Here is a 21,632-nt window from a genome sequence, read left to right on the forward strand (position 1 = left end):
AGTTTGGATGTTGGTGTCTGGTATCTAATGTTGGATGAATACCTCTCTTCTGTTTTATCTCCCTTATTCTTACAGTTCTTCAACATTCTACCGTAGTATTTCATGTGTATATGTGTATCATAACAAATCATTCAGTAGAACATTTGCAATATTGTGTTTAATTAAATGCTAACATGCTGCTGTAGCAGATCATGAAAATTTACGTTTCTGTTTTGTATTCCTAAATTATGGACAGCTTTATCTGGACAATCATTTTATGAACGCTTACTTTGCTGATTCTATTGCCCATATGCTAACATATGGAGAGAATAATTCTAAAGAAATATTGCACTTTTCTGGAATGTCTGCCTCCTGCATTCTCAAATTGCTCGTTAGAGAAGAGCAGTCCTGTTGTAGTTTTTTCTTTTCCTCCTTTTATTTTTCCTTTTTCAATTTTTCCTTTCTTAAAGGGTCTCTCTTTTTTCTTTAAAAAAGTATACTAAAATCTTCTGACTTTTGGTGACAGAGCTAGTTTCTGACAACTTCTGTTGTGGTTAAATTGCTTCTCCTGAAACTGACTTTTTACTAAGTCAGAAGAAACGCTGTTTGCAGTGATGCAGGGATTGATTTCTCCAGTGAGGGATTTTGGCAGTGTGCCACATAATAATGTTTGATTTCAAAAAGTCTACACATACTAGGTAGTGTGGGTATTTGTTTTAATTTTTTCCATCTTCAGCTTTGACCTGCATCTTGAGAAACTTTGCTGAAATGGTGAGAGGCCGTCTTGTAAGAAAGAGGAAGGATACTTCTGTATTACAGCTCAACTATTTGAAACAATTTCAAAGATTCTGGGTCATCTTTCCAATTAGTGAACTTTCTCCAGCTCTAGATCAAATTGTTTTCACTTGTAACTCCTTTCAGATGGTTTTTGTTTACAACTGAGTCAGAAAAGCTTTTGCTGAGTTCTTCATATGCATTAGGGAATTCGAGAGAAGATAACCTCATAGAAAATTTTGTTATTGGGAAGAGAGTGGACTCTTCTAGAAAAGGATAGACCATCAATTTGAAGAGGTTTCTGCAAAATTTACTTTTTTATATCAATATAAAGCGGCTTAACTTCTGTAAAGAAGCTACTTGGTTAGATTCGCTCTTTTGAAGTGCTAAAACAGACATACTGTTAGAAATGTATTGTTGGAACTTTGTTGGAATCCACAGTATGCTTGGAGAAATTAGTGACTTTAAGATGAATGTCCATGGTTAACTTTGCATGTTTGTCACCAGAGACATCAAATTTGCTGAAACTGTTCGGCTCATTTTTTAAAATATTTTTGCAGTGTAATTGCGATAGCAAAATACCACCTTCTGCAGTTTTAAAGTGACTTGTGAATTTCAGGTTGTGTTTTTTTTCTTTCCAGTTTTAACCTGGATTTTTGAACTGAAATGATTAAAGGAAGTAGTGATTTATTTGGGTAATAGTTTTTACATATATATATATCTTATACACATATATATACTTATTTATTTCTGGACTATGGAACCATTTAAGACTTTTATATTATTTTATGTTTTCTTGTCTACTTTTGCTACCACGTGTTACAGATGTGGTTATGCAGTGGGAATCTGTTGACAAGGAAATTGTACCTTATGTCTGAGGTTTGCGGTGTTTCTAGCACGGTGATTTCAAGTATTTTTTGGTTGAAGATTTAGAGAAGACATCCTTTATGAGACAGGATTTCAAGTAAGTTTTTTAATAAATGCTAATCCACTTAAGGCTCTCAGTAATGTCAGAGTACCTCAGTGCCTCCTAAAATTAGGTGATACTGAAGCTGTAGGGAGACAGTGTCTGTCACTGCCTACAGCGGTTCTGGCAGTAATAGCGAAAGATCATGTTTGCCAGCTGTAACTGTTCTTAAAAAAAAAAAAAAAAAAAAAAAAAAGTTTTTTTCCAAACTGCAGCTGACGATTCACAGTAGTGTGTAGCCTGGCACAAGACTGAGGATGCTGCAGTTACTGGTACTACTGATGATGGTAGTCAGCAAAAAAGTTCTGCTCTGAAGTTGTTGTTCTGTTATTTGATTGCTTCACTGTAAATCTGGACAGTGTGGTATATTTAATATTCTGATCACGCACTCAAGTAATTCCTTCACACTCTGGCTGCTTAAATAGGCTGAAGAGTGCAGAGCTCCTTGATGCAGGGAGTTGTGCTGATGGGATTTCTCAAAGGTCGTGTTATTCAAATAACTTTTTGCGTGCTTTGTCTGCGTAGTTGGATTAATGTGAGTGTTCTGGATTGGTAGATGGATTCCTTGTTTCTAATGCAAAAAATTTCAAACGGCCAACACTATGGCTTGGCAGAAGCAGATTCCTAAACAAATGTTTTGTCAGATCAACCCCGTTGACCATTGCTGCTAGCCTCTGTCACATAAGTGATTGTCTGGAGACAGAATTGTTTGTAAAACTGACAGCCAGATCCAAATACAGTAACTGGATGTGTACTGAAAAGGATGGAAACTTGGAGAACCTTGAAAAAAAATATTTCCCAAAGGGAGGGATTGGTAATCAGGAAAGAAATAATCATCTGTACCATGTCCTAAAGACCAGATACAATGGTAAACAAACATATGAGAATGAGGTTAAAGTACTTAAAAAACTCCAGTGAGGCAGCGCTCCAGGGTGAAACACAGTTTTGTTTAAATCTCCTCTGCTCATGTTGACCCATTTCAGAGCAAAAATGTGGTTTCTGTGTCCCACTTGCTAAGTAGATATGGTAACTTTCTCCTGCCTCACTGTTCTGATGCCTAACAGACTATTTTTTGAAAACTCTTTTGAATTCCAAAACAAAGTTTTGTAGATGAATTGGGCATTGATGTTATTGCAGGAGTCTCATTAGATTTTTTTCCAAATGATTTTTTTTTTTTTTTTTTGTGGAGAAGACTGTTTCTTAACTTAAATTGCTTCCCTCTTCTTCATGCAAGGAGTAACTGCGTTGGAAATGCGTGGGTCAACATGGAAGAATTACATGTAACCAAAAGAAATAAATCAGAGGTTTCATGTAGCAGGTGTTTTCCATGCTAGCTTCCTGCTGATATCAATAGAAAGTTCTGATTAAACCCAATATATTGCCTGGTGTGTGTCTTACACTTGCAGAGAAAAGGTGCAATGGCTGGAATTCTCATGACCCTTTTCACCTTATAGCATATTAGTAATACATGTATTCTTTTATATCTAACTAAGTTTTATGATCTAGTCGAAGAGATTTTAATTGTTGTACACTATGTATTTTAAATTTTTGAACTGTCTGAACATGCATTTCGTAGTCTTCCAGAAAGACCTCTTACTTTAGTGTATACATCTTGCGATATGAGTTGAGCAAAACTCTGTGGTCTGAAAAGTAATTTTACCACTTGATTTAGTATGGAAAACTTTGTATGTAAGTGTGGAAGTAGACCTGCCACCTATGTATTTGTTTTTCTAAGCAACTGTCTATAGAATTTCTTGACATTAAATTCATCAACCAGGTAATCACAGTGGTGGATCTTTTCTGCCATAGGAAGCTGGTTTTATTCAAGTATTACTTCTGTGATGAAGCAGGCCAGGAAATTTGCTTGTTTTCATCTGCTTCCACACTGTATTAATCAGAGCAAAATTATTCCTGTGCTATTTGCCTGGTGGAAAAGGACCTGGGGGTGCTGACTGATGGCTGGCTGAAAGTGACCTGGCAGGGTGCCCAGGTGGCCAAGGTGGCCAATGGGTTCCTGGCTTGTGTTGGAAACAGTGTGGCCAGCAGGCCAGGGCAGTGACTGTCCCCCTGCGCTTGGCACTGCTGAGGCCGCACCACAAATACAGTGTTTGGTTTTGGGCCTCTCACTCCGAGAGGGATGTAGAGGTGCTGCAGCGTGTCTAGAGCCGGGCAGGGGCTGGGGAAGGGGCTGGGGCACAAGTCCTATGGGGAGTGGCTGGGGGTAGTGGGGGGGTTCAGCCTGGAGAGGAGGGGGCTCAGGGGGGACCTCATCGCTCCCCACAGCTGCTGCAAGGGGCTGCAGCGAGGGGGGGTCGGTCTCTTCCCCCAGGAAACCAGCTACAGGACAAGAGGAACCAGCCTCAGCTTGCACCAGGGGAGGTTTAGGTTGGATATTAGGAAAAATGTCTTCGCTGGAAGGGCTGTCATGCATTGGAACAGGCTGCCCAGGGGTGAGGTGGAGTCACTATCCCTGGGGGTATTTAGAAGATGGTAGATGCAGTGCTCAGGGACATGGTTTAGTGGCGGGCTTGGCAGTGTTGGGTTATTGGTTGGACTTGATGATCTCAAAGGTCTTTCCCAACGTAAATGATTCTATGAGTCTATTTGTCAGAAGGACAGAGAAGAACACATGTATAGATGCATTATATCATTATTGTTCCACACACCTAGTATGACATTCCTCCTAAAGAGAGAATTTACATCTTTTGCTTCATTTTTGCTGATACACTTTTAGAATACTGACCTCTACAGGTGGCTCATTCTTCCTCTTCAGGCTGTTGGTGGCCTTGAATTAGTTCTATTGTATTTGAAAAGTAAACAAATCCTGTGGAGAGATTTCCCCTTTCCAATGAGGCTGAGAACACAAAGGGACAAAAAAAGCTAGTAAAAACCTAGCTTAGAGCAGTTAATTCTTATTTCTTCCCCCTATCTCTCATCGACAGCACATTACCTCCCACCCCTCATGACTTTTTCATGCTATAACCATATTTGCAATCACTAAGTTCAGACAGAACATTAAACTTAGATGTATTCCCTAATTTAAGAGTGTTCATGAAGCTGATATCTAGTCTTGTTCTAAATAATATTTTTATGTACTGTCTGGGGAAACATTATGTATCATAGGGTTTTATTTGACTCTCAAACTTCTGTAGGTTATTCATCCTTTTTTTATTTTGGTATCCTTGGTGATTTGAGGTTAAAGTACTTTTGCCTGTGCTTTGAGTTGCTTGATGTGATTTAGATTCAGGTTGGAGCTCTCAGCTGCTGTTAACAAGGTGCTGTGATTGAGCTAATCAGCCCGGCTATGAGCTGGCTGTGGTCTGGAGGCTTTACAGCCTGAAGATTGCTGCAGTTACAGACTTCTAATTTTGGAGCCGTTTTAAAAATGGCTTTGCACGGATTTTCTTGTGTAAGAGATGGCATGCACGTAGTAATGCTACAGTTGTAATTGTCAGGTTTTTTTCTTACACCAAACATCTAGTCTGATAGACCTGTTTGAAATGCAGAAGTTCCCTTCTATAAATTTTATATCTTCTGTTCAACAGAAAATGTATTATTATTATTTAACAAAATCTTGTAAACCTTGTGTTAGAATGAGGGATGTGGGTATGAAGGAGATGTAATTGACTTTTAAGAGAAAAATCATTAAGTAGAATACTAGATCAATACAGGCACCACATCAGATCCTTCTATTACTTGTCTGCAACTAGCATTACAGATGGTATTACTCTGGCTTTAGTAGAGTGCAGGGAGTATAGAATTCTGGCTTCAAATGTACTTCATTCTTAATGGAAAGTAAGATGAAGTGGCTTAGCTTAATCTGTATTTTTAGAATCTTTTGTAAACTACTAAACTCTGGCTTTACAACGCAAGAGTTAAGAACCTATATTCAATTGATATTCTGTACAGATAGGGTGTATTAGATTTTTAAGACTTCTTAAAAACCTAATTAGTCCTGAGGTAACTTAGAGGCTTCACAGATCTTAACAGGTCCCACTGTGTATGAAGTTTTTGTACAGGCTGAACTTTTTAAAATAAAAGCAGATATAGATTGTTTCTCCATGCATTTTTTTTGTCTGTTATCCTGTCTTTCTTTTAGTGTAATATTGCACAGTATTTTGGTTTTAGTTTTCTCTTGTTTCTCCCATAATAGATTCAGCATTAAGATAATGATATACTCTGAGTCCATTAGAAAATTAAAAACTACGCTGAAGAGATCTTAGCTGAAGTGTATATACATTGTTATGGTTTCTTGATAATTGGTTAAGAATGTATATCTTACTCAAGGCAAGTTATGCCCCTGATGTTTAAAAAAAAACAACAGTGAACTTGAAAATGTAAAAGGAAGTGGCTTCAGCCTTATTTCTTGCTTTTTTAAAAATGAAAAGCCAAGCAAGGAATGAAATCCTAATGAGAATTCATATTCCTTAATGTAAAGCTGATATTGTAATCAGTGACGTACATTGAATTTTTTCAAGTCCAAGTTCCATATATATACCAGAGCGATGTGCATGTTTACTTTTGTGTGACCTTTTAAAGATTAGCTTTACATCCTAAGAAATGTGCAGTGAAGTAGAACAGAATTGCTACTGGAGCTCTTTGTACTTGAATTTGTACATTTGTTTCACGTACATCTGGCTAGGTGCCTTAAGGTATTTGTTTAATTCATTGGGCTTTCATATCACAGGTGAGGATTGTATAAAATACTTGTTTGTTTCACTGTTGGGGACCTGGAATGGGTGTAAAAGACGGTGCATGTAGCCTCACATAGCCCTTCAGTTACGTGAGCATATTACACTTGTTTGAATTCAAGTGAAGAGTCTTCAGTTAAGAATTTGCTTCAATTTACAAGTATTTCTTAATTTTCTCAAAAGTACGTAGACCAGCTGTTTCTAGAGGAATACGCTCTGCTTAGTGATGTCCATGTGAAGTTGTGTGGTGGAGCTGTATGTGACGTTTATTCTGGGTTGCCCTTTTACACGTGACTTTCCAGAATGCTTTCTTACATTTGGGAGGGAAGGTCAGCGCGTTTCTTTTGAACCTGTGTCAGTAATCCTCCACAGATAAATTGGGATATGAAGAGATGTTTGATGCCTTCTTACCCTTTCACAGAGTGATCTGCAAAACACTGAAGTGATAGTACCTTGAAGGGTAATGATATTTTTTCTGATCAGAATATAAGAAATTCTTTCCCAAATACTGAGCCACAGTTGTCTGTTTCCAAGTGGCAGAAAATGTTTTTCCATTTTTTATTTATTTTACGTATTTTAACAGAATATGAAGAGTCTGTCTTCTGTTGAAACTATTTGATAATCCTTACAAACAGTAACATTTTATTTTTAGTGGCTGGGCACTTAAACAAATTTCGTCATATTGGAGTGTTGGAGCATGAAGAAGTAAAGTACAAAGTGAAGCAAAATCTGAAACTGTTGCCAGACTAAAAGCAGTAACATAAAGAGAACCAAATGCAGGATTTAAGGCCAACAAAATTTAAACTTAGTCACCACCCAGAGAGGCAATGTATTTAAATTGGCTCATTTTGGCAATGCTTAAGATTCTAAAATACAAAAGAGAAAATGGGCTATGGTGATTTATAGAAGAAACTTATTTGGCACATGGAACCCAAGACTTGTTTTGGCTAAAATTCAAAGTGTACTTAAAAAGAATCTTACTTTTTGTCTTTTTAATTACGGAAGAAACAGAGGGAAGGGAAATTCTTGGGTTTATTGCCATTTATTTTGAAGTCATTTACTCTTTCTCTAAATTTTGGCTAAAATTCCAGCCAGTGAACGATAAATTATGTGTGTGAGTGTTCTGCCAGCGTTGAACTTCCTGGTAACCTATTTCTACCCTAACACTGAGCAGATTTGATATTTTTAAGATTCTATGAAGCTTATTGGTGTTTGATGCAATTCAAACATGCATTTATTCAGTTATTTTTCTCATACACTGGCCTAGCATCAATGGTCCAATAAAGCCAGTGGTCCCTAAGTAGGCTGCAGGGTTTTATGCATCACCACACAGAGATGTAGTGTTTTTCTCCTCTCCTTTCCCTTCTGTTCTCCTGCAGGAATCCCTATGGTTTTAAAATATAGCTGGTCTCAAAGCTAGTGAATGCTTGAAAAGTGATGGGCTGGCTTCCCTGGCCTTTCAGGCAACCCTGACTTTGGCCTTGTCCGATTCTTGTGCTCTCATCACCTTTCTGCCAGCGCTGGTGGTGTTCTGGCCTGGTAGTGTAATACTTGGGTGAGCTAATCTGGCCAGAAACCAGAAAAGGGTGTTTTATCCTTCTGTTTTCTACTAGTTTCTTCCTGAACTGGTTTACTGGAGCCTACAGAACAGTGGTGCTGGCATGAGGCAGGGAGACACAAAAGCTGGGCTGTGGGCAGTGGGGACAGTGAAGTGTTAAGGGAAGCAGGATGGCCCCTCTGGGTGGCAGCCAGCCCTTAGTTGTTAGTGAGATAGGCTTGTGTTTGCATACATAAAACTTGACTCATAAGCAGTTGTCTGGCAATGGTTCCTGCAGCAAAATCCCTTGTGAGGAGCTGGTAAATGGTTGCTTGCCTGTTGGAAGGCTTGCTTTGCAGGAGGAGGTTCAGTACTGCTGTAGCTTGCATGTTGGCTGGCCCTCTGCTGGGTGCTGTGCTGGCAGGGCTGGTGGTGACCCGCTCTTTGCAGTGCTGGGGAATTGCAAGGGTTTTAGTATCCTTCCACTACTTATTTTTACTCAGCTGTAATATTAAACTTAAAGCATTCGTCCAAATTTTGATGGAAAATCATTAGCTTCTGTGTAGTTAATTCTGATTAAATATCCCAAGAAATCTGTTCTGAATGTTAAGGTGTAAACTCTATGGGAATGAAGTTGTTGAGACTATTTGATGCTTTTGTAGAAGGACAGACTTTTAAAACATCCTGGGAAGAGGATTTTTTTTAATTAAAAAAAAAAAATAGTTATTGATTGCTGCTTGCTTTTTGCCTATAGACTATTCAAGTTAATGTTAGGAAGTGTTTAATACTGCATTATTATTGTAGGAAAGATAATTACCAGGTAAGGGTGCTTTTCACCACGGAAAGACTGCCTACTGCATTTTATTAGCTTTCAGCATTTTCTAGCTGTAACCTACAGAACTGCTGTAACAGCATACTTTTGGGAAGCGGCAGCAATTTTTTTTTTGTTTATTCAAAGTGCAACTTGTCCTCATTTAAAAAAAAGAAAGAACAGGCATGAATGCGCTTTAACAGCAACAGGTATGTCAATTCCAGCTATAACGTTGCTAAGAGAAGGAAGGCAATTTAATATGGGATTACTTGAATATAAATTCCAGTTCTAACTTTTCCATCAAAGTTCTGCTTCTGAAGTGCGTATGGTTTCTAAGTGCATTTTATTAAGAGCGTTTTAGTTCATGTAACACTTGTTACAAGGAAAGCATCGAAAACTCACGTTTCTATAAAAAGTGTGATATTTAGGATTTAAGCCAAGGAGAAATGTTACACAGTCCAACCAGACTATGGAATATTAAATGAGAAGGTAGCAGAAGAAATTGAGGAAGAGCAGTGAAGTCTTCAAACAGGGGAAAAAAAAGTCTTTGGTTAAGAAGGAAAGCTGGAGAAATCTCAACATCTTCACTAGCAAACGTAGCTATTTCTGGACTCATTTACACCAGACCGAGATCCTGCCAGATTTAGTAGTTACTTTCTGGAATAGAAAAATAAGTTATTTTTTTTTAGTTACCACAATGCTGAACAGAGTCTTAACTACTCTAGAGTTGTTAGTTCTGTTACTGATCCTCAAAAGATGGAATTTTGTTGTCAGCAGGTAATCTTTCCAGACTTAAAAGCTGTAACAACATGGATATACTAGCAGAAGAACATTAAAATGTGACTGATTCTGAAGTGCAGCAGAAATTAGTAGATCAGCTAATAACTTCTGGTTACGAAGGAAGAAACTAGTGAATGCAGGCGTCAGCAACTTACTATGTCATTGAGCTGTGGTGAGACATCTTGGTTCAATGGGAGAAACAGCCTCTCTTTGAAATAAAAGGAAAGAGTGGAAACATCTAATGAACAGGAACGAATGTTTTTGAGGTTCGAAGGTAAGCTAGGCTCCCTGAGACATCTCAGTTGCTGCAGTACTGCTATGTATTAGTGCAAGGCCCATTAACATCAGGCAGCAATCTTCCTTCCACCTCGTTTGTTGGTGTAAGAGACTGAACTGTATCATATCAGTTTTCCAGGCATGGTGGGCACACCATCATTTACTGCTGCTCACGCCAAGGGAGCTGTCAACACAAAGCTTGCCTGCTGCCTCAGCAGGCAGCTAACAGCCCAGGCAGCAAGGACCTTGATTCAGCAAATATTTGTGCAGATATTATGATATCTGGGACACTTAAAGGCAAATTTCTCTTCTTTGTCAGAGAATGTAATGTTTTCTTACTTTGAGAGCGAGATGCAAAAATACCAATAACATCTCTGTTGAAGAAGTGGTTAGTAAGAAACATCTCAATGTTGAGGAAAGAAAGCATTCTTGGTGCTGGTTTTTTTTTTGGGGTGGGTTTGTTTTTTGTTTGGGGTTTTGGGGGGGTGGGGGGTTGTGGTTTTGTTGTGTTTGTTTTTTTTTTTTTTTTTTTTTTTTTTTTTTGAAGGTATCTGAGGGCCCTGCTGACAGTGGAGGCTGGGGCACATCTCCATCATTTGTTCAGATTGGAATCTGGCTATGACTTTTGGAAGTAATGGAATTATTGAGAATTATTGGTTTTGGACCTCTGCAAAAGGAGAATATCTGGCAAGAGCTTTACTACATTCCAGCACTAGTTAGTACAAAATGCATACTGGAAAATTAGTCCTTGATACTGCAGACTAATGCTGAGTTCCATCAGCTCAAATTCTCCCGCTGTGTAAATGCAGGTAGAGATGCTTCTTGAAAGTTTTAATAATTACTTCAAACATTTTTTTTTTCTCCGTGCCTGAAATAATACAAGAAAACACTTTTTGCTCTAGGCAGCTTTTTTACTGAGGGGAGAGATACTGTCTTGCCCTTGAACAAACCAGCTGGTCACTTCATTGTGCTGCAGGGCAAATGGTGAAGCCTTATCCCTGCAGAAGATTCTTTCTTGGATGGAAATGAAGAAGTATGGAGGGTTTCTTGTTGATTTTCGGCAAGAGAGGGGAAAGATAATTGAGGCAGGTTGTAATAATTATCTAAGTCAACATTTGCTGTATTTATTCTATTGTTTTTTCAATGTAACTTAGAGCTAGCCTACCACATCTCTGGTATAGATGAAGAGATGTGCAGAGCTTTCATATATCCATTAAGCATTCTTCCCTGTTCAAATACTGAACAGATAAACTTTTGTTTTTAGCGTTAAAAGATGATGTCTAATGCTGACATGTTCCTATAATAGACACTTTCCTCAGCTGAACTGAGAGACAGAATTCTCTTAGGAAGAACTTATGTTCACTCAACCCCTGATGTGTAACTTCTCTTTCATTCAGTAGTGAGGGTTCAGTCCTGTGGGTGAGTGTTAGATGTGCTCTTTAGAACAAGTAATTGTAAGAAATAATCCGTTTATAGGTATGCCCTTTTTAGACATAAACCTGAAAACCTTTCAAACTTCTTTGTATTCTACATGCTTTGTTTTAGAAAAAACTTAAGATGTTAGTGTATTGTGCTTTTCATGTGAGATGCCGAGATGCTGTGCTGTAGTTAATAATAAACTTTAGATTTCAGTAGTGTAGGGTAGCCAAAAATCTGGTACAGACATATTATGTACCTTTGCAAAATATAGGTTTTCTTCCATGTGCTTTTAGGAAGAGCTTGGTCTAGATTTTCTGAAGATGAGACTCAGAAATCTGTGATCTTGACTGCATGTCTGCAAATATCTTAGCTCCCCATCATGGAAGTGTAAATGTAGAACTGCATTGGCATTTCCTTGGCTATGTGTGTACTATAATTGCCATTTTACATAAAGCTTAAAACCTGGCTTGCTAAGATGGAAGGGTTTTGTTTGATATTTTATTTCTCCTCTGGTTTAGCTGCATGAACTCAGAAATTAAAAATACGTGATATTTCTCACAAATTTGTTTTTAAGTGTGTGGTTTTTTCCTCTGCTTTTAAACGGTTTGTTATGTCAGAGGGTCTCTTTCGCTGTAAAAGGTTTGAGTATTAGAGCATTAATGATGTTCTGAATATCAACAAAGTACTTCTGATTTGTTGCAATGGGATAATTTTAATTGTACGTGTACAAAGATGCATGACAATCATCCACTCCATGAAAGGATGCTGACCTCAGGTTGATCCTGGAGTTTGTTTTCAAGAGGGTCGAAGTTTGCTGTGCACCTTGTGATTACAGTAAATGACTGAAAGCACTTTTTCTTAACGTTTTTTAGACATGTTAGAAAAGCTGTCACACTTGCAGTGTTTTCCTTACTCGTGAGTGTTAGCGCCTCAGTTACAACACTCAAACTGTATTGTGTCCTGCTGCTTGAATGGGCCATTTTCTGCACTGTTGTAATACAGTTGGTAGCAGTAGCTGTTGACTGTGAGACTATATTTGAATATTTTTGGCCTGGTGTGTGCAGGCTTGTGACACTGGCCTTAATTTGGTGTATATATAAATATATATATACACACACACATGTATTGAAGTGTATGGTTATATAAAGCCGTTGAGTCATAACTGAAGTAACCACAGGAAAAATTGCCCGTAGAATGGATTATTATGATAGCTAATATCTTAGGGCTGAGACTTACTTGTTAGAGCTGTTCAATCTGATACTTCATGGCTCAATACAGAGAGGGGAATAAGCAGCATGATGCAATTTAATAGCAATTTAACTCTGTGTTTGCATGTGAATAAAAGCTCTGGATTGTATCCCTGCTAAAGGCTTGATCTCTAAGCTGGTTTGCTTTATTCATGTTTGTAACTGGGGTGCTTTCAAAATACACTCTGTGTGCACACATGTAAATATTACTTATATACAGGATATAATCCATGAAGATTAGCATTTTAATTTTTCTTATAGAATTTTAACCTTAAATTGGATGGAAGAATAATATTAAAGCTTGTATTGATACAAGGATTTTTTTTTTCCATGGGCAAAGCATAGCTTTACTGTGTAGTGCTCTGAGCAGCTCTGTGGATTTCTAAGGAAGTTTCCTTTTTTGTTTTGAACTATTTTGAATGATATTTTTTGACAGTTTTCTTGATTAGCTTATACTTTAACTGTCTGAATAAACACGCACAAGCAACAAATGTATTGCAACAGCATGTTACATATGGTATTATAAATATGCTGTCCTCTGAATTGTACCTGATGTACTTTTTCTGGCAAGATGGGTGTGGCAATGTGCAGTTTCGGATTTAGTACAGTTTGGGTGGGAAATGCCAATTACAATTTTATTTTGAGCAGGTTGCATTGTATTTAAAGTCTCCAGGTCGTGCCAGGTCACTTGGTGTGTTCAATGATGTGATTTAGTCTAGGAAGCAGAGAATATGAAAAAGGAGAAGCAGGTAACTTCTGACATTTGTGTAAGAGTGCTGCTATTACAGGAATTAATAATCTAATGTTCTTAGGGAATGCATGGTCCTTATTACAATAAATGAATAGAATTGTTTGTGAAATTAACTTAAAAGTAGTAATGGCCTTCTTTTTTTTAATAGCAAATCATATTTAGGTAATTAATGGAAACAAATCTGAAACATACTTGGTAGTTATACAGGAACTGTATTACCGGTACTGACTTTTGATGTTGGTACACACTTTTTAATCAAATTAAAGCTTTCTTCAGTTTTCCTGAACCAGTGTGACTTTTTTCCATTTTCTTCTGACTTGATACAAGCTAAGTATTTTGTTGTATTAGCAAAGGTTCTTCAAGTGTACACCCCAAAGTTTCTGACCTGAGAAAATACTGTTCTTGCAGATCACTTTCTGTATGAAAGTATAGGTTTTAAACAGCTTTCCATAAAGAGAGAATTCAAACTAATTTTTAACGCCTGTTAAAAATTTTGGTTTAAGTTTTTTAGTTATTGCCCAGGCAAGTTGTGTGCTTGCTGTGCATTCCTCCCATCTGAATAATTTTGTTCTCCTGAAGTTTTAATTGTGATTGCTTGTTCTGGGCATAGAAATTAAGTTTGTGTAGCATAGCTTATTGCCTATTCTTAAAATCTTTTCCACAATAACTGGCATAGCAGATGTTTATTCTTTGCTATGTCAGATAATCATGCTCTGGGGTTCTCCAGGATAAACAATGTTTCATAAATACAATTGCATTTATTTACTACTATTAATAATCATTGTTGATACTTTAAATATATCTTACAAACAAAAATATTAAAACAAAAGCTAGTGTTCTGTGTGCAATAATAGAGATAACTGATGCCTCCTCAGGGTGGCTTTGGTCCTTGCAGCACTTTGTTGCACTTGTAAATGTCTGCCATGAGAGGTTGGTAGGTAACAACCTCAACTCTCATGGTTATAAACCCGACTGGGTAGGTGGGGAATGGTATTGAAACTAACAGTTAAGCCTGGGAGAAGTCTCACTTTTAGACCACGCGATGGATTAAGTGTTCAGTCTGTGACTCTGTGGTTCGATAGAGGGAGGGGAGTGAGCAGCATCATGCAACTAAATAAAATTTCCTCAGTAAGTTTCCTGAAGGAGTTGTGGAGTCCTCAGTTTGTACCAGACAGCTCTGAGTCAAGATAGTGTTTCTGTGACACATCCATAGCACTTCCATTAATCTTCTCTGGAGCAAGAGGTACGCAAGGGGACACTGCTCTGCTACTCCCACTGGTGCCTCTAACGAGCAAGTCTGTTACTAGGGGGGCAACTTCCTTTTTTGATCTGGAAGGGCGGGGGAACTTCATATCCATATGCCGTAAGGGAATCGGTGCGTTCTCCGAGAAACAGTATGGCTTGAGATTTGAAGTTTCTCATGATTTTATTGGGGTTTTTTTTTTGTGTTTTTTTTTTTTTGTCTTTTTAAACACACTTAAAGTACTTCCCTTTGCCTTTCCTTTGGGGGTGGGGTGGGTGGAAAGCGCTCTATTTATATAGTTTGAAATTAAAGTGGTTGGTCTTTTACCTAATTACAGTGTTGCATCTGAATTGATCCCAATGGCACTTGAGTGGTTAGACTGTTCATAGGTTGCCTGGGTTTCATTTCTCTTCTCAATTTGATTAATGCCCTTAGCTTTGTATATATTAAGCCTACCATATGACATCTACTATCAAAGCATCTTTTTGGTTTGAGTGTCTTATGCTGTGTTCTCGTCTCCCTGGGTAACAAGTGTGTGGAACTGTATCTTCTCTTTACTTATTTATCTAGCTTGCAAATTTCAGGTACTTTGTTGGAATATAAATTATTTTATTATGTTATTAAAAATATTATGTCTACTATAAAATGAAAAATATTTTCTATATGGAAGCAACAAGAAGAGGCTGAGAACTAGCCTTAACCTATTGAAATTTAAATTTTTTAATTGATGTAGTACTTTTTCATCAAATAGTATTTCTCCTTGCACCCCCTTACTGGAAAGTCTAGACCTAAAATTCAATTTTGGGTTGCAATTTGTATCATACTTCACGATAGACCTTTGCAATATAGGGTCTAATGTTAGATTGATTTGTTTGGGTGTCTAAGATGCAAAATACAATCAACACTGTTTTGGTTTGTGCTCTAGGTTTTTTGCAGTTGATTTCAGTAGTTGAATCTTATCTGAAGGAATATCATTTCTCTGAAACAAAATTGGATAAAGAAGCTATAAAAGGTAGAAACTCATACCTTGAGTACCTAGTGTGTGATTTATTTTTTTTTTGTGTCAAATCATTTATTTTATCAACATCATAGCAGATGGTAACCCTAAGAAGTATATTATTTTGTTTACACGAACTTTAGGACATTTGTCTCTTGAAATAAATTTTAAATATGGTTGTCTTATACCAGCAAGAACAACTTTCATTTCAGTTTGATTGTAAGATCCAGGTTTTTTATTAGATGAATGTTTGGACCTCTTTCTTCAGAATGAATACATAGGTTGAAGTAATGAGGCAACAGGTTTCTTCAACTTCTCTTCTAGAAGAGCTTGAAATGCTCACAGTGCCATCTTAGAAGTGGCATTAAGCAAAGTCTTTTTAGAATTCGATGCATGAAGCCAGAGAGCATCTTCACGACTGCTTGGCCTGGCCTTCCTGGGGTGAGTGAGGAGCACTGAGGTTCTCCTGTGGCCTGGCGGAGTCCCGGATTTGTGCAGTGCTCAGCCTGGGATGCCCTGCCAGCCCTCCCTGGGCAGCGGGAGCAAGTGCGGTGGAGGTGCCATGTAAGCCAGACGCACAGGCTGCCAGCTGAACTGCCCAAGGATCCAACTTAACGAGTTACTCTCTAGCTAAACTAGCATGTCTGCTATAGAAGTAGCTGATTTCGATTGAGAACTATGAAATCAACTCGTGAGTCATGTCAATTACTTTTCATGCTCAATGCCTACTAAAAAAAAGGAAGTGAGGTTAGACCCTCGTCCTGCTTCTGTCTGCCTGGCTGCATGTGTCTGTGTTATTAGACCTTTGTAACAGGCAGTTGTTGAATTTTCCCCTTTTTTGCGTTGCCTGAACAGAGTGAGATATTGCAGCCTTTCCCAGTGCAGCATGTTTTTCAGTGCTCTGCTATCTGTCACAGCTTTCCTGTGCCCTTTAACATCTGTGATGAATTAGTGGATACTGGAATTGGACACTGCGTTTCCTTGTAGAAGGGGTTATACGAAGGTGGTGATCCCCCTAGTTCCTCCATTCCATTTTGTGTTTCCCAGGAAAATGCTTGAACCCTTTTGATGACGCTTCTGCTTTGAGACTTCGTTGAACTTAAAATCATAGGTGACTCTTGTGTTCTTTGTTACTGAGTGTTCCCTATTTCGGGCTTACCACCTGTCTGGAAGGTGTATCTTATGGTCCTGCCATAGAGGGCTACCTTTGGCTGTATTAAAGGATGCGCTGGTTGGTTGTGGCCAGTCTGCTAGGGTTTGCCTGGGTCTCTGCCTCTTTCAGCATTTGGTTGTTTTGCATCTGCCACTGATGGAAAAAACTTTAGTGTGCAAACCAGAACAAATTCCTTGAGCGCCATTGTAGACATGTACTTGATTTCCTGGTTGAGTGTTGCTGGCTAGCCGGTTCTCTGCTTGTTTGGGGTGTGCTGTGTTGATGGGGACTGAGGGCAGCAGGGGTGGTGTTCCAAGTCAAATCCAAATGTTGGAGTAAATCAGAGTGCCGGTGTTCTGTATGCAGTGTATGAAATTTTTCCTTGTAGCCTTTAAGGAGCTTCTAAAATGTGAATGCATGTGCCTCGTGTGCAAATTCCGATTAAAGGGTAGGTCTAGATGCAGCCTGGTTTAGGCTTGTAAGAAAAGAAAAGAGATGCTGCATGAAAAGGAGGAAGAAGACACCTGGCGGAAAAAAAGGAAGCGTGTTGATACTCCTGACTACTCTAGCTAACTGTACTGGGCTTTTTTAGAAGAAAGAATCCTGAAAGCTATTTAGAAATTAATTTTCATTCCCGTATTAAACCGTTACATTTTGTTTTAGAGTGGTTTCTTTGAACAATTTATTTCCATAATTCATATGGTAGATTTAAAATATGAGAGTTATTAATTATACATGTGCTGATTTAGCAGAACCTTAACCTATGTCCTTATGTCCCACTGGCTCAAACTTTTAAAGGAGTAACATGTTTTACTGGTTAGGAGTCATGCACCTAAACACTCTACACGTAACCATTATTTCCTGACATATTTCCTTATTTGTAAGTGGGTTGATATAAAGTACTGTCTTAAACTTTCCCAAAGACACTGTCTTGCAGTAAGATAGCGTTCTCTTCACCACTGTGCCCCTCCCCCCCCCCCCCCCCCCCCCTTCTCTTTTTTCTCTTTTGAAACTAAGGCAATGGAACTTGTTATGATAATCACTGGATTACTAGCGCTGTTGTTTCTGGCAGAAAAGAGTCAATTGTGCCAAAAGATTACTTTTGCCTTTGTCAGTGCCAGCCACCACTTTTTACTCAGCTCCTGGACCAGTTACAAGGAAACAACAATGCTGTCAGCTGCAACACGCACCAAACTTCCACAAACTGCTGGCTCAATGTAGTTAGTGGTGGGTTTGAATTTTCAAAGAGTGTTCTCCAGCCTTGAGTATCTTCCCTGCAATACACAAAAGGTGTCTAGGCTTTATCTGGGTGATGGCACTGTTCTCTCAGTTTAACAGGCCTTCTGCATGCTGTCTTTGTCAAAACGGTATTTTTAGCTTTATAAAACACATTTCTTAAGGAAATTATTATTAGAATACTGTTACTCCATAGGTAATTTTATTTATAAATATTTACATTATTTCCTTCCATTCTATCCTGTAGCGTGACCGGTCTGAGAGAGATGTGTGAAAATTTTAGAGTTAAAATATAAAGTTAGGGTTTAAGGATGGTTATATGGAGGACCTTGCACCCATTTCTTATATATTATAACTTATAAAGCTTCATAAATAGTTTATACGATATATCATATGAAGGATTTATGCTCTATATCAAAACTCTTAAAGAGACATTTGGGTGACAGGGAACTAATAAGTTGTGCTTTGTAGGCCCAAGTGTGTGTAAATCTGCAATTTAGGATGGAGGTGTTTCACCTGTTTAAAAAAAAAAAAGTCTTGTGATACAGATAATCAGAAACCTAATTACTAATTACTTTATCCTATATGAATGAATTGGCCATAGGGATTCAGCTATTTTAGTTATTTTGGAATGAGGTTTAAAGATGGTTTGACCAATTAACTTTGAGTAGAAAGTAACTGGAGAAAGTGTTGGCAACAGTATTTCTAATCGTTGGCTAGATAATACATGGGATATATATACTGATCTGAGTTTAAAGATCACCCAATTTTTCCTTCCCCTTTCTCTTGAGCTGTAACCTGGATTTGCATAAAGGGAACTGATTCTAAAAGAACCGTTAGAGTTAAAAAAAAATTCCTGTTTTAGTAAAGCAGACACCACAAGTCTGTGGGCGCTTTTATTTTTTTTAAAGACATTGAAATATATCCAGTCTCTCTTGCCTTTTTACCCCCTTATGCTAAAGTACCTTGCATGTCATATAAAGACCAAGTAGGGGAAATAATTTTGCACATTTTACGATACTTAAGCAAGACACGAGAGCAAAGAGTAGAGAACAAGTATGTGTTTCACAGTATGTGTTGCAATATTCTATGCTTAAGATGCAGGATAAATCAGGCTGTGCAAAAAGCAATGCTAACATCGTTGTGCTTGTTTGTTACTCATGCTAATTTCTTATGGATTGGGTAGGGCAGACATTGCAGATTGGCAAATTCTTGACTTTTTATGCTCCTGTTTTCAACAGCTGCAGGTGTCCAAATGAGTAGGTTGCTTTGTAGCCAGCTTCATTAAAAAGGAAACCGTTCATCTTAAGTTTTGGTTTTAGAAATACAGCTTTAAGTGTATGGAAGCGGATGAATTTGCTTTAAGTGTATGAAAGTGGGTGAATTTGCTTTCAGGTTGCATCAGAGAACATTATGCTTTTGCTGTCTTTTCTTATAGGTCTGTATTTTTCTTTTTATTGCTAGGTATGGATGAGCGAACAGGTGCCACATCCTGGGGAACAAGTGGTCAGCCAAGTCCTTCATATGAATCTTCAAGGGTAAGGGTCTCATGTAATAATTCATATTAAAGTTTATGGGAATGTACAGTGAAAATTAGCAGATGATTTGGCAGTGCTTTTGGATGGTAAGCTCCTTTAAATACACAAATTATCATTTTTTGAGACTTCAATGCCTTTGATATGCTGCAATAGGGATTCAGATTTCTAAAGGCTAAAAAATATATAAGTGAAGAATTTATGAAAATAAACTATATAGAACTGTATACTTGAATGATGAGCCCAGGTTTTATTTACCTTATGGTCAGAAAATGAAAGCAGAAGTCATGTTACTTAAGAGCAGATTCATTAGCTAAGTGTAGGGAATGCTTGCCTCTCCATTAATATTAGCCAGCTGTAGTATGTGCTGTGTCATGGTGTTGGAGAGAGGCTTCTCTTTTTAAATACAGTTCTCCTGTTTCCATTCCAACTTCATCCATCCTGCTTTTTGAGCTAAAGGTTATTGATAGTATCTAATATTCAAAAATAATACCGCCTTTTTAAAACCTCAGTGATCAAAAGCAGGCTTTCCGTGTAGTAAATCACATTCCCTTTCATCTGCTCAAGTTGCTTTTTATGAATATCTGCTCCCTAGAAGGCCAACGAGCTAAGTACCTAATGAACTAATTACTAGAAATACACAGTATAGCTGGTGGGCCTAGTCTAAACGATCTGTTCTAATTGCAGTACCCCTGAGCCAGCGAGTTGTGTTAGCTCTTGCACCTTGGCAGCTTTCTCTTGCTGTGGAATGGAGCGAGTTGGCAAGGTCTGGATGTTGTTAAAGCCTCTGTCTGACTATGGAAAAGAGCGTTAGGAAGATTGGTCATGAAGTCCTAATTTTTCCATCGATCATTGATAAATGAATTATGATAATGAGATAGAAGAACTTTATGGGTTGCACAAGTGTTTCTGTGCATTATAGAAATTAGGCATTCTTTTAAAACATCCTGCATAATCTGAGGCATGAAGCCCAGCCTTTTAGATGCTTTTTCTATATTTGAAATGATGGAATCTTATTATACAGCTTTAAGTAACTTGTATTCTTCTTGTCTGGTGTTTTGATACTCATTTATGATGTTGCTGATCAATTTTAATCAATTATGAGTTAAGCTGACCTAACTGGAATTTGAGCTTGTGATTCATCAGCTGTGTGGCTATGTTAATCACTTTTTTTTTTAATGTTAGAGTGTCAACCAGCTAGCATTCCAATAATGTCAAGTCAGGGTGCCTGGTGTGTGGGTCTGTTTTGGGTTTTTTGGGTGGGTTTTTTTTTGATTTATTCTTGGGGGGTTTTGTGCTGCTGTGTGGTTTGAGTGTGTTGGGTTTTTGTGTGTGTTTTTTTGTTTGTTTTTACTATAACTGAAGATCATGACTAGGAAATTTAAACACTGGTCAATAACGAAATCCTCCACAAATTATACCATTATACCCTAAAGTTGGTAATAAAGGTAGATGTCAGTGCTCTAACAGAGGTATACCAGAAGTTAGAATCATAGGAAGATTTGTTATGTATCATTGAGAAAAGCAAATGTAAATGAGAGATGTTAAATTCTTATACGTGTCAGATGTCCATCTCCCCCTATTGTAAGCAATTGTAACTTGGACATAAAATAGTTTATATTAAAAAAGAGAGACACACAGAAAAAAAAGGAAATATATATCCTCCTAGCAAACAATCCTTGCTGAATCATAATTTGTTAGGACAGTTTCAGCTGAAGTCAGTTGGACTCCAGCCACAATGAATAATATATTGTTAAGAGTTAATGGAATCTATCCCCACAATGTTACTGAAGTATTTCTTCCTCTGCTGGCTAGGTGAAGAGGATTTTTCTCTTACATGAAGCACAAATTATTTATAGCTTGTGATGGGGTTCTTTTGTGTTTGCTTTTTTTTTTTAAGAAAATATGTTCCATTTTGTTTAAACTGGAACATACTGTTTTAGCAAGTCTTTCTTAATTCAAGCTAAATGTGTTATAATGCAGTATTTTAGAGAACTGGCAGTTAATGCTGTCTGATTATTTTTTTTTTTTAAAGTTAGAGAGTTCGAAAATACTGACATGTAAATTTATTTCCCTATTTCTATTTGTGGCTGAATGTAATGATTTTATAGCATGGTTTTATGTACATCAGTATAAAATTTAGAGAAGACTGAACACTTGCATAAAAACTTCCCCGATTTATAAACTGAAAATGAACTAATCAGTTTCACCTCTTCCTTTTGTCTCCCAAAACAAT

General features: G+C 37.7%; 1 protein-coding gene across 9 annotated transcripts in view; it reads left to right on the forward strand.

The window, feature by feature from the left end:
* Positions 1 to 21,632, forward strand: part of TCF12 (transcription factor 12) — a 174,085-nt gene that overhangs the window by 29,270 nt on the left and 123,183 nt on the right. For all 9 annotated transcript variants that reach the window (XM_040600204.1, XM_040600208.1, XM_040600202.1 and 6 more), the window contains exon 4: positions 19,326 to 19,399. In XM_040600204.1, the coding sequence (XP_040456138.1) occupies positions 19,326 to 19,399 (74 nt within the window). The remainder of the gene's footprint in view (positions 1 to 19,325; positions 19,400 to 21,632) is intronic.

The sequence above is a fragment of the Falco naumanni genome, chromosome 7 (genome assembly GCF_017639655.2).
Source record: "Falco naumanni isolate bFalNau1 chromosome 7, bFalNau1.pat, whole genome shotgun sequence".
NCBI lineage: Eukaryota > Metazoa > Chordata > Aves > Falconiformes > Falconidae > Falco > Falco naumanni.